We start from the raw sequence: 17,448 nt of genomic DNA, 5'->3' as shown, positions 1-17,448 counted from the left end.
CAGACTCACACAGATGCCCTACCTTACCACACTGGAGTCCCCTGTTCACCACACAGTCAGGGTCGGCGCTAGGGTCCGTGGCGCCCTAGGCACATTTTCAAAATCGGCGCCCCCACCCTGCACACTTACAAAATAGTGTGTAAGTGTGCAGGGGTGGGGGCGCCGATTTTGAAAATGTGCGTCTTTTCTTACCTTAACTTTCCTCCTCTCTGCTCCGTGTGCTCCCCACCACTCACTGACACTGTCGGGCCGAGATGATGATGTCACGCCCGACAGTCAGTCCGTGAGTGGAGGGGAGGAGACGGAGCAGAGAGGCGGCGGTGGTGAGCAATAGTCCCTCCCCCCCTCCCTGTGGATGTATCTGAAGCTGTGCGGCGGCCGTGAAAGGTATGGTCAGCGGTTGCCGCACAGTTTTAAAGGAATTTTTAATCTGTGGCACCCTCCAGAGCCCGGCGCCCTAGGCAACTGCCTAACCTTGCCTAATGGGAGCGCCGGCGCCTGCACACAGTATCTGGGGTCGCAGCACTCTGGTCCTAAGAAAGAGACTGAACAAGTCACTTGCAAGCAAGGGTACTCCAGGAAGAAGACCAGGAGTGTATGAGGTGATAGCTAGAAGTAAAGACACTTCCCATTACCCCATTTTCCATCCTCTCTATTTGCTCTGAACCTGGGCACTGGGCTATGAATGCCTGAGGCAATAAGGTGTCCCGCCTGAGTATTCTACTCACCACTGTACAGATGAGATCCCTTGCCAAGAGGAAGACCAAACAGGACGGTGATACTCACTGTGCTCTCTTAACGCTCGTCACACCTTGAGTATCAGCATATAATGAAACAGGGGTGACACAAAACAGCCCACCCATGACTCATGTCTTCCAGTTGGTATGTTCCACCCACACTACTGCTAGCTATTGAAGGATTTTTACCACCTTTTATGGGTTTTAATCTCCTTAATATTCTGGCAAATGTATGTATGACCATTTAATACCGTTATATATATGACTATTACCGTCAACCAACTCCTCGCAAAGGTACTTCTAAATTAACCTAAGAAACATCATTCTTATATTCCCTTAAATCCACAGCTTCAAGAGTAACCACAGCAAGCTCTAACTTAATTTAAAGTGTGTTGTATTATATTATAGAACAATAAACAGCGTAACAATATTTTACGCAAAGTATAGATTTTGGTACCATATATCATTAATTTCCTGTTCTATAAATATATAAGTAATTGTGTGTGTGTGTTAGTGTATGTGTGTGAAAGTATTGTGTATGTTGCAGTGGGAGGAGGGGGAAGACCCATCTGACCTGGGGGTAGGGAGACCAAACACACACACTCCATTCATCTCACTCAAAGTCCAACAGCCATTTTTAACACATGATATTTCAACCACATACTAGATCCATCTGCTCTACTTTCCCTTTAAACCAACTGTACAACAAAACGTTATATTTAACAATCTGATCACTTCCTGAATAATCCATCACTTTCTATGCATTTACATTTAACTGCATAAAGCAAATTATTTCCATTCAAAAACTCCATTACAGCATTAAACCAACACAGAATCACACATGACTATGTATAACACCAATGCTTCCATGACCAACATGAATTCCAAGAATTGTACAGCACTATAGGAGTCACAGCATTGTAATATTATTATAAATCATGAAACCAACACAAACTTCAAATAGCTTTTTCACTAAACTTCAGGCAATTCCGATTACATTTACCAGCTGTCCGATCACATTTACTAGCCTTATAAATGATCATTCATTCTCATGTACTTTACCACATATGAACATTTATGTATTCAGACTCACTCACCTTTCATTCCATTCAAACCCCATTCTAACATCTATCCTACTAGTCAGGGCCTTTGTAGGCCATGACATAGCTCACTTTCTGCATGTTCAAATAGGAGCAATGGCAGCATGCCTTCTCTGTCTGGGCACCAGGCATCAAGAGACCCTTCTTCCTTGAATCGTGTGTAAAACCCCCTATAGTGGGCGGAGACTACCTTTCACAGGAACCACTCACAGCATTCATATGCTAATTACAGAACAAATGAAGACTAGTTTTACAATTATTCACAAGCCAAATGTTTACAATGGGGGAGGGAGGACTTGATCCTAGTCACCTATCTAATTCAATTGTGTCTGAATCTGTTCATATATTATGTTCATATATTATAAAATGAAACATAAATAATAGGTTATTTATATACTCTTCATCACTAGCTATAACAACAACATTCAGTGCCCTGATCCTACCAAACACATTATGTGACCAGGTGACCAACTTACGAACGCATAGCACTAGGTGTCATGCATTACCCAAACTGCCCCCACAGTTCCAAAGCGCCAATACAAATTATTTTACCAGGCAATAGGGATACCAGAAGCCTACATTTATTGGGGGTCTGACTTTTCTGGACCATGCAGGGAAATTTCTCAGATATGTTACTGACCCCCCTCCACCTACCTCCTGACCACCACAACTTAATCCATAGGACTTAGTGTGGGAGCTATTTCACCGACTATGAAGTGTTCATCTCAGGGGCCAGTCTGGAACAGCATGAAGCTGAGCGGAGAGGTCTCGCCTGGAACAGTCAGTGGTGACTGCTGGAACTCAGGACAAACACTACCCCCACTCCCTGGACAACAATGCATAGAAGTGGAAGTGCCAGCCTCCATTGCTGGAACTCAAATATGAGCACTCCAAATTGGAACCAACAGCCTTGGTTGCTGGTACTTAACTAAGGAGTTGTGCTGCGAGGCCAATTTGTTAACCCTGTCGCCTACTCCCCATGTACCAGGCCCTAGTGGACTGGGGACTTAGCTAAGGCCAGAGGGGAATGATTACAAAAGCACTGGCACCCAAATATCCCTATGTACATGCAGTAAAGTGACCACCACACAAATGGTCACTGTCTATAATCCAAGGGTCAGACAGGGCGCGGTCTTACTGTGGTCAGGTTTAACAGGAGCAAACTCCAATTAATAGTTATCCAGAGTAGCCTGGCCATTTTGCTCACAGGTTAATTGCCTAATTGCCTAATTAGTATTGTGCGGCCTCAGGGCTGCAGCCAGATCCGCCGAGAGGGGGCACAAATTACCTGGACCTTCCTAGGGGGTCCGGGGCCCCACTGCAGACCTTCTTTTTTTTTCCAAACCAATATCTTGCCTAGGGCACCATGAGGTCTAAATCCGGCTCTGATCTTGACTGTGAAAAAAGGAGAAAGAGAGAATGCTGGTTTGGGCCTGGGAGAGGTTTGTCCACAAGGGCTTTACCTGGCTCCAGCTATCCCCTGGGTTGTCCTTAGCTGCTTTTCTCCCTGCAGCCATCCTCAAGTCTATGCCGCGGCTTCTCTTTCTTTGTCTTCTTCGGTTCTTCTTCGGTTCTTCTTCGGCAGGGGCACTCCTAGCCCTAACAAGGACAACCTGCCACTGCCGTCTTCAGGTCTGTTTTTTTCTGTCTCCGCTGCTCCGGATATCCCACAACATCCTCTCTGCTGGCTGTCTGCTGATGAATGGCTCAATGATGCCGGGCACAGCAGCTTATATAGCTGCCCATGCACTGACATCACGCAGTGACGCAGCGAGCCCCGACTGGCTCACCGCACCACCAAAGATTCAAATTGCTGGGTGGGGATCACTGATTACCTCACGGTCCTGGCCAAGGAACCGGAAGTTAATTGCTCACGATTCGCTGACGCTGGAGCACCAGGGACAGGCCGGGGAACATGACTCCAGATGACCAGGTGGATCCCCTGTCGAGCAGCTCCTCACATATACTTTGCACAACATTTGGTAGATCTGGCATGTCTGCAAAAGTAAAACTCTTATCTCTAGATACATGTGGACCAGCTGCTTCATTCATTTCAACTTTTTCTCTTAAAATAATGCCTACTTATTTATTCTAATGCTCATGAAAGGGAGGGTACTTAAGGTCTACCTCTATTTTAAGTACCATATTTTTAACGTGTTTTGCTTTTTCTTGCAGTGGTTCATGTGTGTCATGGTAGCATATAGATAAACTGTAAATGAGAACAAAAATACACAGCATAACCCACTACCCCTCCCGAAAACTATTGATGTAGGAAGACTTGTGGCTTGTCATCCAAATAGCATATACATCCCCAGTGTCCAGCTTTTAATGTAACCATTCCATTGAACTAATCATAATAGAGCTCACCTCATTTGTTTTGATGTGTAATATAACCGCTGTGATCATCAGGTGATACAGCCCTGAGCCGTAAAGTTAGGGTTGAAGGTGGTGCATCAGCTATAGAGCTCAGTTTGCCCTCCCACCAAGGCCCTTGTTCTGCTCTTAAAAGAGGACTGCGGAGACCTCTTCTGAGCTCACGTTCACAGACTGCTGCTCCGCCATGTTGACAATGGGCCAGGAGTGCAGTGCTTGCACCACACTCCCAAGAGAAGAACATGCTGCTCCGACCCCGCTCAACACAAGGTAAGAAATGCGGTGGGATGGCACTCATAGAGAATTGGGATGGTGCCAAAGTAACGTGGGGGCTCAGTGGGCTTGCGCTGGCCCTTTTCCTTATCTTTTTCCCTTTTTATATTTTTCTTCCCTCTCTTATTCTCTCCCTCATTCCTCCTCTTACCCCCTCTCCTGCCAAGTCTCCCTTCACCTTCCTCTCTTCTTCCTCTCCTTTCCCTCTCACCCCTCCAACTTTTCTACCACTCTCTCCCTCTCCTTTAAACTAGTACGCAAGTTTCATAGTTAACACAACTGATCCTGCCTATTAGCCTTACTGACCAAACACCCAATGCCACTGCTCTGTTTCATTGTAGCACTTTTTGTCACACAAGGAAGCTCAATAAAATATGAATATTGCGTTTAAAGCTATTGCCGCTTTAAATTTACCATGCAAATTCGCCGGTTGCATAAATCGCTATTTGATATATTTGCCCCCAGGGGTCAAAAGCTTGTCAAGCCGTCACAGCCTAGGGGAGTCAAATAGAGCTTCAGCACTTATGATGCAGCCTTTTTGTACCCACCGCCTTCATAAATGTACCAGTCTGGGGCTGGGTTTCACTATACTTGTGGGACCCCACTCTCTGTTATATAGTGTAAACCAGCCCAAGCTTTCTAGCACTGGAGCTGATAGAGGGTTTGGGAATGTGTGCGCCGTCTGTTTTTTTTATTTTATTTTCCTATTTACTAGCTGAAGTACCCAGCATTGCCCGATGTTATTAAGTTATCAATGAGTTGGATGTAACTGTCAACATTTAAAAAATAATTAGCAGCTTAGCAGCTCTTCCATCACGTCCATGAGGTAGCTGCCCAGTGTCCTTTTTGTTTTTATATTAAATGTCATCCAAATCCACACAGTGGAAGTCCCAAAAACCTTATTCACTGTATTATATGTGAATTTTATTTTTATTTTTCTTGATCCATCGTAGGCCAAATGTGGTTGGGGGCAGGAAAATCCCTGTAAATGGTGACTCATACACATTAAAGGGACTTGTGGTCTTCTGTCATTGTGGGAGCTAGCCCAAGCTGTCTAGTGCTTGGAACTGGTTGAAGATTTGGGGGAGACACATTCTCCATGGGGATTGTTTTAATAGAGGTGGCAAATGCATCTGCAAATGTTGTTCTCCACCAAACTTGTCACTTTAAAGTAAAGGCCTTTGTCAAAGAAGTGCACAAACTGCAATGTAATAAAACATTTCACTCACAAAAGTGACATGTCAAAAAACAACAACACAATGGGGTATATTTCCTAAGCTGCGGGTTAGAAAAAGTGGAGATGTTCCCTATAGCAACCAATCAGATTCTAGCTGTCATTTTGTAGAATGTACTAAATAAATGATAACTAGAATCTGATTGGTTGCTATAGGCAACATCTCCACTTTTTCAAACCCGCAGTTTAGTAAATATACCTCAATGTCTCTTCACTCAGAATGTATTTAAGTCACCCAAAATGAGTACAATTTTATAAGAAAAACTAAAATGTATTTAATTGAATAGTGGTTCTAAAATTGTAGGCGGTTGGTCTTTACTGTAACTTTTACCACTATAGATTTCTCTGCCGCTCCGTACATAGGGGAAGTTTTATTTTGAAAAGGCATCTCCAGCGTGCAGAGAGGGGACATGCATCATGATTTGTGCTGGGTCAACCATTGAGGCCTGTACAAAAGCTAGGTACAGTATTTTGCTGTGTGTGCGTTTCCCAATAACCTCCAGAATCTTGGTGGAAAAAAAAACAGAATTCCTGCTATGATAGTTTTAATATCGTCCTTTTGCACTTTTTTTTATTTACCTTAAACGCTCCTGATTGTAAATCTCTTATTCATTCTACCTTATTTTAAATCAGTACAGCACTTTTTCCTTTTCTCATATTCATGTGGTTGTGTTCCATGAATTCTTATTGACTAGTATGCTTGATATATTCCAGCAAGGGAATGGAAATTGCTGTTTGTGTTCTTAGTGCTCAATTTTACAGCTTCTTCATTGTCCCCCCCTCCAAACCATAACAATAAAAACTAACTACAAGAGAAGACATAAATAGAACTATAATAAGGAGCACGATGCTACCGCTGAGGCTGCATATCAACATCCAGAGCCTTTTTTCTCCCAGAAATGTCCCTACTAATGACATGAATTGGTGTGTTGGGTGCTTTGCCAGAAACTAGCTATATTATTAAACTATAAATCAGGCTCACTAGGCAACAGCATATAACACTAGCCAAGAAAGTTGAAATTGTACCATATGGCATAGTTTAGGTTGAATTATGAGAAGTTGGACTTTAACCGCATGCTTCAGGGATAAGAGCCATGTTTGTACATCTTTTACAGATGCCTCCTCCTTTAATTAAAAAATATAAATATGGTTTAACTCACTGAAGGAAGGCAGAGCTTCATGGCTTAAATTCAAGCTTTTAAACAAGTAATTTTAGTTTTAATGCTACACACACATTTTACTTATTGCTCTTACAGGACAGTAAAATTAGCTATAAAGCTAAATAATTTGTGTTCTTCATTTTATCATGAAGACCCCTAGGGGTAGCTTTACTAAAACCTCTAAACTGGTGAACTTGTAGTGTTGCCCATAGCAACCAATCGGATTCTAGCTATAACTTATCTAGTACAATATTTTTTGCAAACGCTTGTGTATTGTACAGCCTCCACCTTCTTTCATAACCCGCTTAACAGCAGTCCTCTTTCACAGTGACATATTTGACTGCTGCCGGGATCTTCATTGTTCACAATACTTGGATGGTACCTTTACAAACAGGAGGGATTATAAATCTGTCTGGAATCATACCATCGCGTTCAAGTAGTCTACATAAATTATGACAGCGTTTCGATAATCGATACATTGACTACCACCACTTCTTACAGATAGATGACCAAAACTATACCTCATATTCCAGATGTGGTCTGACTAGTAACTTATAGAGTACTGAAACCGTGTTTGGGATGCATACATGTATCCTCCTTTTTATGCATCCTATGATTATATTTGCCTGGCGCTGAGTGCTGCTTTCAACTAGAATTATTAGATTTTCTAAAATGTATGTGAAGGTAGCAGCCTAATTGTTACCCAGGTATTGATGCTTAACCCTTCTTAATGATCTATGTTAAACCTCATCTGCAATTTCCCTGCCATATTGAGTTCCATATGCCGAACTTGCTGTCACTGGAACGCAGATGCAATATCTCTCTCTCTCTCCGATTAATGTACATATCATATACTGCTAGGTGATTACAGGACATATTACATCTTCCTGAGCAATTAATGTACATATTACATACTGCCGGGTGATTACAGGACATAGCACATCCTACTCGGCATATTACATCTTTCTGGCCGATTAATGTACATATTACATACTGCTGGGTGATTGCTGGACATAATACATCTTCCTGGGCGATTAATGTACATATTACATACTGCTGGGTGATTACTGGACATAGCACATCCTACTGGACATATTACATCATGCTGGGCGATTAATGTATGTATTAAATACTGCTGGGTGATTACAGGACATAGCACATCCTACTGGGCATATTACATCTTGCTGGGCGATTAATGTACATATTACATACTGCCGGGTGATTACAGGACATAGCACATCCTACTGAGCATATAACATCTTGCTGGGCGATTAATGTACGTATTACATACTGCCGGGTGATTACTGGACATAACACAGACTACTGGACATATTACATCTTGCTGAGGAGTCGGCGGCAAGCAAGAAGAAAAGAGAAGAAAAAAGCCAATAGAAAAGGTAAGTGAAGGAACGAAGCAAGGGGGAGCAAAGGAAGGCAGCGTGGCTGAGTGTGAAGGGGGAGCAAAGGAAGGCAGCATGGCAAAGTGTTTTGAGGGGCAAAGTAAGCTGCATCGCAGTGTTTTGAGGGGCAAAGGAAGCTGCATCGCAGTGTTTTGAGGGGCAAAGGAAGCTGCATCACAGTATTTTGAAGGGGAAAGGAAGGCTTCATTGCAGAGTGTGATGAAGAGAGCCATTACTGTGGCATATTATGAGCTGGGGGCATTACTGTGGCATAATATGAATATAAAATTAAATAACAGATATTTGTCAGGTAAGGTATTCTTTAATATTTTTTATTTAACATTTTACAACTCTTTCTTATAACAATCTAGTTTTGTGTACCTCTTTTACTGATCTTATTTCAGTATTAAGTGCATGAAATATTAGAATACCTCTCGGTGTATATATATATTTATTTGCATACTTTAAATGGTCATTAGGGCAGAGAACCGGTTGTTGATTTATTTCAATCCCACCACTGTATATATGAGAGGGATAGCTATCTAATATATATAAGCCTAGTGGCGTGTGTTAGTCTGTGTGTGGAAAAAAAATAAACAAGCTGCAGCGCCACCTGCTGGGCGGAGTTATACACTGACCTACTAAATTCTTAGCATTATCTAATATTATAAAAGTAAAAGCCTAGCTGTGTGTGTGTGTGTGTGTGTGTGTGTGTGTGTGTGTGTGTGTGTGTGTGTGTGTGTGTGTGGAAAAAACAATTTTCTCAGAAAGGGCTCATCCAATTGACCTGAAATTTGGTATACTGACATTATTTGACAAAAAAATTAGAATAGTGAAGTCAGTTAACTTCCATCATCCCCCCTTCCCCCCGTAGGAGGGGTAGTAAAGGCTACATTTACGAGTTGAGGGGTCAAACTCATTTTCGTGAGATAATTTTACCTCATGAACACACATTAAAAAGGGCGCTTGCATCGGGAAGTAACGCTCTTCCCCTGAGGAGGCCTGGGCTAGGCCCAAATGCACGACAAGAACCTTTTTAAGACCTTAAGTAGCTTGATTTGACTAGAATGCATGAGTATCATGCACAGGTTAACTTGTGTATATATATATATATATATATATATATATATATATATATATATATAATCTATATCATGCATTTCCAAATATGTGTAACGGAATTCTTTCAGTAAAGTGCTAGCCACACCCCCACATTAGGTTGGCCACACCCTCTTGGCAAATGTCACTCCCACTTAGATGGGGGGCGCTGGTGCCCTGTCTCTCCCAGGGCACTGAAATGTCTAGTTATGGCACTGATGTCAAAAGGAAGTCAGAAAGATTAATCAATGCACCTGGTAAAACTTGCTATACAAAATGAATGTATAAGGCCTTGTACGTTAATATCGATCATTTGTTGTGCATTCTTAAAAGTTGGTAAATGCAGTCAACAGGAGCAAGCAGAAGCGCATATGTGATCATTGGAAACAATAAGTTCAATGCCCTTACTCATTTACTAACAATTAAAAAACACTAGTAGAAACATGATTATTAACACCAGTGGGTAACTGACCTTATGCTGATAGTCCAAAAAAAGGAAGAGAATGGACACCCAAACACTTACTGACAAGTATTTCCTTCTCTTTGCTTTGCAAGATTTTCAGCATTGCCTGCAGCATAAAACTCGGTACATATTATACTATGTAGCATTAGGCTTTGAGAACACGCTGTCATTGCCGTGCTCGGACAAAATACACGGTTTTGTCTGTGATTTTAACAGGCCTTTTATATGTTCCTGTGTACAAGCCCTTAAACTGGTTTGAACTGTTTATACCCTTTTAAGCTTATTATCCTAAACTCTAAGATGTAGGTAATAAACCGGTCGTTGTATGGTTTATTTGAAGTATAAATAATAGATTAGGTTGTTCCCTAAGATAGGACTTTTATGGATAGTGAAGAAAAATGCAGGGTTTATTACAAGTTTAATGCATGATCAACATTTATTGATTTAATATCAAGGATTTGATAAATAATTTATATAATAATCAAGTTAAATCTAGCATTTCTCAAGTAGATGTTAAAAATAATTAGGTGACAGACTATAAAGAACATCGTAATGATGCTCAACCATGCATCAAAACACCACAATATAAATAATAGAATACTGTAACATATATATCTAATAGGTAACTGATTTTATAAGGATATATTATTAATGTAGCTGTGTTCAAATAATTTTCTGTTCCACACTTTATCCCACCTCTATAAACTTCCTTCTCTCTTCATTGTGGAAAATCCAATTCTATACTACATTATTTAGCAAACTCTGTATACAAATTAAAATATAAAATTGACCAAAAAGGATATACTGTATGTTGCCAGTAAGAACTAAATATTGTTTCAATATTAAAGAGTACAAGTATCTGCAAATAACAGAGGTAAACAAACATCTCACATGTTCAGTGTAGTCTCCTAGCTTCCCTTGTGGTTTACTGGGACCATAATGGTAATGTTTCACCTTACTAAATCCTTGTCATACCAATATGATAATAATAATAATGGAATTATAAGTTAATGTCCTCTTAATAGATAGTTATCTCATAAATAATATAAATATATGAAGTTCAAACAAATGTTATTAAGATCTGTTTAATTAAATTCAACTATTAATAAATGTTTATTACAGTGATATAGAGATAATTGTATCTTCACTGAATAATTAGCTGTTGGAACTCATTTACTTACATTTTTATTTAGCTTAAATGAGATATACATGCACTAACAGAGGAATCTACTGATTTCCTGTGGGTGTAATGTGCACATTTGTTGTTCTTAAATGGTCATTAACACTATCAAGAGTCTGTAAAGTTAAAGTGATTATTGTCTGCTACTCTTGATCCGGAAGATGGAGAACACTATTGCTAATATTTACATTTTATTTTAAAATCCTTAGTTGGATCCAAAATGACATCTAGATTTCACATTGGTTCAACATTCAGAGGTTGGTTTCAGTAAATCCTGTATATTTTGATTAATTGTTTTAAGCTCGAACTCGTTATTTTGGACCACTCGCCCAACGGTGATGTCCCTCTATTCCTGTTTTGGATATCTGCAGAGCCCTGGACCGCACCTTGTGTATGTTCCCCTACGGCTCTACCCGGCTCTCCTGCTCGGGACTGGGTGATCCCTCTGCTTGCCACCAAATGTGAGGGAATGGTGTCTACCAAGGCTGAACAGCCTACTGAGTTCCCCTGTTTGTGGGTAAATACTTACACCCAGGCAGATATCCAACTTAACCAATGTTAGCTTTTATTAATGGGACAGCAACAGGCACAAAACCAACTTATGTACAGGAGTAGCAATTACAGGTATGCACAATGGACATGAGAGTAGTATATACAATACAATACCGGTCCTGTTATGGTTACCTTGGGTAATCCGACTATAGGCTTAGGCTTTCCTGGGAGTGTGAAGCCCCAGTGACTGCCAGCAGGGCAGTGGTCCGGCTGTACTATCACTTCGCTTTTGGCGAGCACACAGATTCACAACTTATCCAAAGGAAGAGAAACAAGGGTCCTCGCAGTCCTTCTCCCGATCTCCGTCCTCCTTCAGAGGGCAGGAAACATACCTCCTACACCAGCCTGATCTTTCCTCCATTCACCCTCCTGACACTTCACCGCTCTCTTTTATACCCACAGAATAGCCTCAGGCTGTAGGGATGTGTTGACTGCTGTGTCTTAGGATATTAAGGCATGGGAATGCAATACATGTTTCCTAATTAAAGTGCTTAAATCAGACACAAAAAGCCACCATGTCTGGCTTGTGAATACACTTCTAAACATTATCTAGTTTGCTTACAGATGTAGCTAAAAGCACAATATTACAGTTTCTAATCTTTAGCCTATAATGTGTAGTTAACTAGCAATGTAAATAGCAGGGTCAAATATACACAATCTATATAAATGGTTACAGCGTAATGTAATGGTGACTATTCACTCCATTGTGTTTTAAACATAACACTTGCCTGACTAGATTTTAACAGAGGAGGAGACACTACCCCTAGCTAGATCTCCTGTTGTTTAGGTAAACAAAGATAGCTTATGTTAAACAATAGTCTGGTCCAGTGGCGGATCCAGGGGGGGGGGGGGGTGATCGCCCCCCCTAGCAGGGACTTGCTGCTGGCGGCTGCACACTATGTGCAGGTCCGTTCGGCAGTGACAGGCAGGGACAGTGTGCTGCCCGGCCGATCTGATTGTGTTTTAAACACAATCGCCCCCCCCCCCCCCCTAAATCGCCCCGGGTAGAAGTATTCTCTAGATTCGCCCCTGGTCTGGTCTACCTGATAATATAATTATTGATGTATGTATCTACAGATCTACAATACACATAGACTTATTCCTTTGGCATAAGTGAACAAAAGGAAGCCCTCAGACTAAAACGAATACCTCACTTACAGTGTAATAGATAACATAATACAATATATATTATATATTATTAATATCATATATTACCAATCTTAAAGCTAATATTTAAACAGAGTATGGGTGTGAGCACAGGCATGTTATGGGAATAAAAACACAAATACGGAATACACAGTCATAATGTGTGCTAGGGAAGACACTCTAGGGAAACATTGGGATAAAAACTACATGTTTAATGGTATCGTGACAAAGCTATTAAGTGTTTCTGACATTTCCAGTTTTGTCCTGCCCTATAGTTTAAAACTCTGTCTTTAGTCCTTTATAAAACATACCCACCTTATATGTCAGGCATACTAATCTATAGTTAGACAGTGCTCCTTTCCTGATCAAAACACAGCATACTTGCCAACATTGACAAGCACTGCTTCGGGAGATCAGGGGGAGGTGGGCGTGTTGGGGGGCCCTGCGCCCTAAACAGACATCTCATTTCCAGACCAATTACAGCAGGGGGCGGGCCACGATGACTCGCAATTCGCTCCCTAAGCCCCGCCCCCAACCACTTTACTATTGTGAGGCAATTAGGAACCGGGAGGTTCCCTGCTCTCCCGGGAGTCTGGGAGGACTCCCAGAAATTTGTGAGTTTCTCAGACATTCCTGGAGAGTAGGCAACTATGAAATACAGCCACTGTTGTTCCATGCCCCAAGGCTGGCTTGGCAAGGGCGTAGGGGGCATCTGCATTTTTTCCTTCCTTTAGAATAGGATGCTGAGTTGAGTCTTGCTCCCAGGCTAACATTTTCCATCCCTCCCCTGTCCATGCCTGATATATAATAAATCCATTATTCTCTTAACTGCTTTTTTTCTTATTTTTTATTGATTTTCACAAGACAGCATATGAAATACATACCAAACTTTATATATGTAATTGAAAAGATAAGTTGACAATAAATAGAGTAATAAATATTAAGGAATACTCAGATTTGCTGAAGGCGAATAGGTATGTTACCATAACAGAAGAATATTGTTGTTCTTGTTTTATTTTTTGGGGGGTGGGAAGACAAACATGGGGAGAAAAGGTTGGGGGAGGAGGGTAGTGGAACATAAGAGTTTGCTACTTATTGAATAGTACAGTAATTATGGAGGAGGGAATAAGTTATGTCCATAGTTGCAAAAGGCTAAAATGATGTATATCCGATATGCAAGAGTATAAGTCACCTAAACAAACAATAATCATGTACTTAACTGTTTTCTTAATGTATGCATGTACCCTAAAAGCCGGGAAAAAAAAGTTGCTATAATGATTAATGATTTACCTAACAGCATAGTTTTGAATGCAGGATTCATGTGCTCACCCTGTGGAAAATGCACTGTGGGAAACTGCATATATGAAATTAATAATTAAGGCAATAGATCTAATGATTAGGAATGTTCACTGTAGATTGTAAACTCACAAGAGCTTGACCCTCTCTACCCTCTGCCTCAAATCTGCACCTTATTGAACAGCCTTGTATGTTCTTATGAATGATTTGTATTTGCATGATTTGGTATGATTCATAATACCAACTGTTCAGCGCTGTAGAGTTTTATGGACAAATAAATACTGATGTTGACGTGTGAGTGATATGTGAGATATCTGGAATAGAAGAAAGTGGAAAAAATTCCCTTGCATCCTACCCTGCAGTTCTTACCAACACAAGTCACACAATAACTTTTGTGAAGCAATGAGAAATAACATGGAAGAGCTGAGGAGTGTCATCACACCAAGCAAATGGTTGTTTAGACTGTAAACTGACTACCATTTTGGCTCAACTGTCTTAGCTGTTGCCATTTCTGTTTCCTGTGATTGCCACCCCCTTTGGTGACAGTAACTTACGTCAAACATGGGTCCTGACTATATTTCCAGCAGTTAGCATGATGCCAAAAGAAACCATCAGTCTAGACACAGATACTCCAAACTGGCAGATAACCACAAGATTGCCAAGACAACGGAAAAACAAAAGACTTCTCTAGAACCAGAAGAGGAAGGAGAGTCAGTTAAGATAAATGGTGAAAGACATTTATAGTTGGCAACCACTGTTTTAAGATTTCTACAATGACTAGTTTATGTTTCATGTCTCCACCTCACACTGTCTCTTATCATTCCAACAGTACCAGACCGAGGGTAGCTGCACAGACAGCGAGTCACCAATGGCTGCTTTATTACTGCAGCTGATGATGCTGCTGCCTTACAATCGCCACTTGCACTTTCCCAACCAGTAGCTACTATTGTTATCAGGCGCGGGCTGGGAGAGGGATGGCCGGGGGGCACACAGGTGGCCGCATCATATGACAGGGGATGCGGCCGCCTGTGCGCTGACACGGCCGCATCTGATGTCATCAGATGCGGCCGCGGGGGGGAAACTATGTTTTTTGCATTCGGGAGGCGGCCGGCCGGCCTACCCCCCGGCCCTAATAGCCGTCTGACCCAGCGGCCCGCCCCTGATTGTTATTCTGATACCTTATGTATTAAATTTTCATCTTATATTTACAATTTTTTTTTACCATTTCCACCTTCTCCAGGGTATCTAGTAAATCCCTGAAAATGTATACAATTTTCTATGAGTTAAACATAAAGTCAAAATTGTAGTGTTTTGGGAAAATGTTTTTCATTCAAAGACAAGACAAATGGAATTGTACAGTATATTTCCATATCTTTGCAGGAAATCTTCAAAATATCCAGATCCAAGGCTCCCTTCTCCTCCAACTAACTGGATTTCAAGCAATGCCTCAGTCTCCTCACAGGGCAGTGTATCAGAAACTGGTATCAGTAGGCCTGTCAGGACTTTCTTTGTGCCAACCGCTGTGGTGGAACCTACGAAAAAGAACACATCTTCTTCCTCGGTGCTGGTACCTACATCTCTTCGACGGAGGAATGACAGCTTCAGAAAAAGTATGTTCTAAAGTTTTGGTGAATTGAAATACTATTTATCTGACTCTTTGCCAAAGTAAACAAATCAAAATTAATCCAGGAGGCATTTCTGTCCTGAGACAAAATAAGTCCCTCACCTCCTGTGGCATGATTGTGGGGCAGCAGGCATGGGGTAAGTTTGGCAATCATTTCCCTCTCAACTCTCCTGTCACTGTTGCTGCTAACTGCTCAGAAAAACTGCACAATGACAGTGGGGGAGGCAAGGAGGGGCAGAGTGAAGTTATGATAGGTAGGAAGTTCAGGCTCCCGGTATAGATCTCCCTTTCTCTCTCGTACTTCACTCTATCACTGTGTGCGCCTCAATACAGCAGGTGATGCAGCTCATTATATGTTTATATTGCGCACTACCTGCTCAAAATGCAACAAAGCCATTACGTAGATCATTAAATAATTTTATATGTGAATATGTGTATACAAAATCAAAAACAACTCTACACTTTTCTATGCTACATTTTGATTAGCACTTGTAGCAGCTGCCTGGCACTGAGGGCTCCTAATCAGGTTATTACCTACAATTTTCTTTTCTATTTTTGATTTCCAATAATGAATCCAAATTACAGTGTAAATGGCTTTATCTTTACAATGGCCAAAATGCATTAGCTTACATTTATTTCACATTTTATCCAAAAATTATTCTGCAGTGAGTCAGTGTCCTGTTCTGTGTTAACATAATTATTATATATATAATTTATGTAATCTGCAAGTATGGACACTAGTAATTGTTAGTAGGGAAGGTTTGGTTTGTTGTTAATAAAAAAAAATGCATATATCCAAAGCATACACTAAGAAAACAATCAAAGTACCCCTACAATGTAAAAGCCGAAAAATAAACAATTTTTCAAAACATAAGAGATTAAAATGGACAGGTCCTGTTGTTAATCATTATTGATGACTGTCTTACTCCACTAATTTAGCTGAATTTGAATACTATACTATTTTTTTCACTTTGCATTGATCCTTTGATTTTAGCATCTCAAACAGTTTTCCACCTGTAAATATGTTTACTTTTATTCCTGCCAATCTAATTTCATGTACCAATGTAAATATTTTAAGTGGAACAGTATAAGATGTTTTCACAAAATCCAAATATATCACATTAACTGTGCTACAAAAAATCCAATTTACAATTTGATACCTCATACAGTTTAATTAGATTAGTTTGGCACAACTGTTTGATCATAAAACCATGATAAATCTATATCAATTTATTCCCTTTAATTTATTCCTGATTCATGACAGATGTCAATCATTCTAGGCTGCTATTTTATTCTCTAAATATTAATACTATTTTCTGTCTTTTTTGTACTGTTCTGGTTATGAAAGATTCTATAAATATTAGAAATAGCAGTCTACTTTTTACTAATCTTAACTCTCTTAGCACACTTGGGTGGTTATCATCTCAAACAGGTGATCTTAATCTTATTTAGATATATTTAAACATTACTTGTCTAACTGTATTAATGTTTTTGGAGCTTTATTAATTATAGATTTGCGTTCACAAGCTACATCATGACAATTATTATTTTTCTGAAATATTTAATATAATGAAACAGTTTTATTACGAAAAAGAACAACATATTATATCAAGTATATTAAGTATTTTACTAGAATAATCTTAACCCCTCCATATGTCAAAGTAACAATTTTTGTCTATTTAAAGCACTTGTACAATGGCTGCAGTTCTCCATATCAAGCAGCAGTATAGCAGAAACACACATTTGTGGATAACATTATCAATTATGCATTATCCAGAAATCGTAGTTGCCCTCTGATAGTATAAGTATTTC

General features: G+C 40.3%; 1 protein-coding gene across 3 annotated transcripts in view; it reads left to right on the top strand.

Moving 5' to 3' along the window:
• Positions 1-17,448, top strand: part of SH3RF2 (SH3 domain containing ring finger 2) — a 120,887-nt gene that overhangs the window by 98,074 nt on the left and 5,365 nt on the right. For all 3 annotated transcript variants that reach the window (XM_075209678.1, XM_075209677.1, XM_075209676.1), the window contains exon 8: positions 15,393-15,622. In XM_075209678.1, the coding sequence (XP_075065779.1) occupies positions 15,393-15,622 (230 nt within the window). The remainder of the gene's footprint in view (positions 1-15,392; positions 15,623-17,448) is intronic.

Source organism: Mixophyes fleayi, chromosome 4, assembly GCF_038048845.1.
Source record: "Mixophyes fleayi isolate aMixFle1 chromosome 4, aMixFle1.hap1, whole genome shotgun sequence".
In the NCBI taxonomy this organism is placed as follows: Eukaryota; Metazoa; Chordata; class Amphibia; order Anura; family Limnodynastidae; genus Mixophyes; species Mixophyes fleayi.
The sequence above is the reverse complement of the archived record's forward strand: the minus strand, read 5'-3'. Positions and strand labels throughout refer to the sequence as shown.